The 1,717-nt window shown below is 59.8% G+C and overlaps 1 protein-coding gene across 1 annotated transcript in view; it reads right to left on the bottom strand.

Moving 5' to 3' along the window:
- CLN6 (CLN6 transmembrane ER protein) overlaps positions 1 to 1,076 on the bottom strand; it is an 8,329-nt gene extending 7,253 nt beyond the window's left edge. Inside the window, exon 1 of the mRNA XM_029958770.1 lies at positions 961 to 1,076. Coding sequence (XP_029814630.1) covers positions 961 to 1,076 — 116 coding nt within the window. The remainder of the gene's footprint in view (positions 1 to 960) is intronic.
- Positions 1,077 to 1,717: the final 641 nt, after the last annotated feature.

Here is a 1,717-nt window from a genome sequence, read left to right as displayed (position 1 = left end):
GGTGGGAAGAGGCCGGCAGGGAATAGCGGCTCATTCCACGCGATTCCGTCGCTCTGAGCCCGAGGTCTGATGGAAGCGAGGGGATGGAGCTCGGCTTGGGCTCGCCTGGTGCAACGGGCCCGTCCCCACTTCCCTGTGTCCCCGAGGGAATGAGGCAAACGGGCAGGATTGCCCTGGTGGGCCCTGAGACGTGGATTCCACGCTCTGTTCCCGCTCCCCAGTTCTGGCTGGATAAATGCCACAGGGCCGGGATGACTCAGGGGCGCTGGGAAGGATTTGGTCCCTTTGGGACTAAATTTGTACTCGCCGGGATTTGGAGTTTAGGGTCTAAATCGGGAGGTGCATCCACACCTGAAACAAGCAGAGTTCAGGTACAGCTTAAGGAGACATCCATTTAATGGGCAAAGTGGGTTTGTAGAATTCCAGAGTGGTTTGGGTTGGAAGGGACCTTAAAGTTCATCCAGTTCCACCCCATTCCACTATCCCAAGTTGCTCCAGCCTGGCCTTGGACACTTCCAGGGATGGGGCAGCCACAGCTTCTCTGGGCACCCTGTGCCAGGGCCTGCCCACCCTCCCAGGGAAGAAGGTTTGGTGCACTGGAACCCTTTGGCTTCTGCTCCTGGGCAGCTCCAGGGCTCTGGGGTTGGGCACGGAGGAGCTCAGGGATCACACAGGCTCTGGCACCCTCGGGATGGGCTCTGGGCTGGGAGCTCTTTGTGAGCACACTGACATGTCCTGCCTCTGTTCCCTCAGATGTGCACAGTTGGGTGGTAACTGGGGACAGTGGGGAAAAGATTTGAGGAGAATTCCTTCCACTGAGGAATTGTGGTCTGAAGCACAGGGAGCTGGACCCAGCGGAGCTGAGGAGGCTCCCAGGAGCTGCAGAACAGAGATCTTGGACTCTCTGCTCAGAGGTGCTGCCAGGAGGGTGGTGCTGCTCTCCACATCACTCCTGCTCACCCAGAGTGGCACCCGGAGAGAAATACCCTTGAAAAGTGGAGGAGCTCGCTGAGGTAACGGAGACGAGTTCCACTTAATCCTACCACGAACTCTTCTTGTCCCGCTGAGCCTGACATGTGTTCGAGGCTCTGCAGAGCTGACCCTCCTTGACTGAACCCCCCTGGCTGTGTCCCCTCGGCTCTGCAGGGGCTCTGCCAGCCCCCCCTGCTCCATCCATAATGCACAGCCCACACAGAGCTCACCCCAGCTCCGGTTGCAAGGCTTTGAATTAACTATTAATAGGGCTGAGAGCGGATCCCCCCGAGCACAAAGGCCCAGCAGACGGTGCTCGGGGTGGGATCAGCTCACTGCCTGTCTCCAGTGGCTGCTCCTGGCCTGGGGCACCTCCTGGGGGTGTGGGGAGAGGAGCTGGCAGAGGAGAGGCCCTGCAGGTCACTGCAGCCCCTGGTTAAGCTGATGTGGCACTGGGGCTGGGGATGGCGTCCCCAAAGCCAAGGAGGAAGGTCCTGTGTGTGCCAAGGCTGGGTGGGGTGGAGGTGGGGCCGAGGCGATGGGAGCTGCTGGTCCTGTCCTTAGAACAAACAGTGAAGTGAACCAAAGGAAAGCAATCCCAGCCCAGCCCAACCAGCCCACCTCCACTGAACCAGTCCAGCCCAACTGAACCCAGTCCAAGCGACCCATCCTGACTGAACCCGGCCTAGCCAGCCCAACCCAGCCCAACTGAGCTCAGCCCAGTCTAACCCACCCAGTCCAACCA

This window comes from Manacus vitellinus, unplaced genomic scaffold (assembly GCF_001715985.3).
Source record: "Manacus vitellinus isolate BGI_N305 unplaced genomic scaffold, ASM171598v3 scaffold_16_pilon, whole genome shotgun sequence".
NCBI classification, from domain to species: Eukaryota; Metazoa; Chordata; class Aves; order Passeriformes; family Pipridae; genus Manacus; species Manacus vitellinus.
This window is presented reverse-complemented; position numbering and strand designations above follow the sequence as displayed.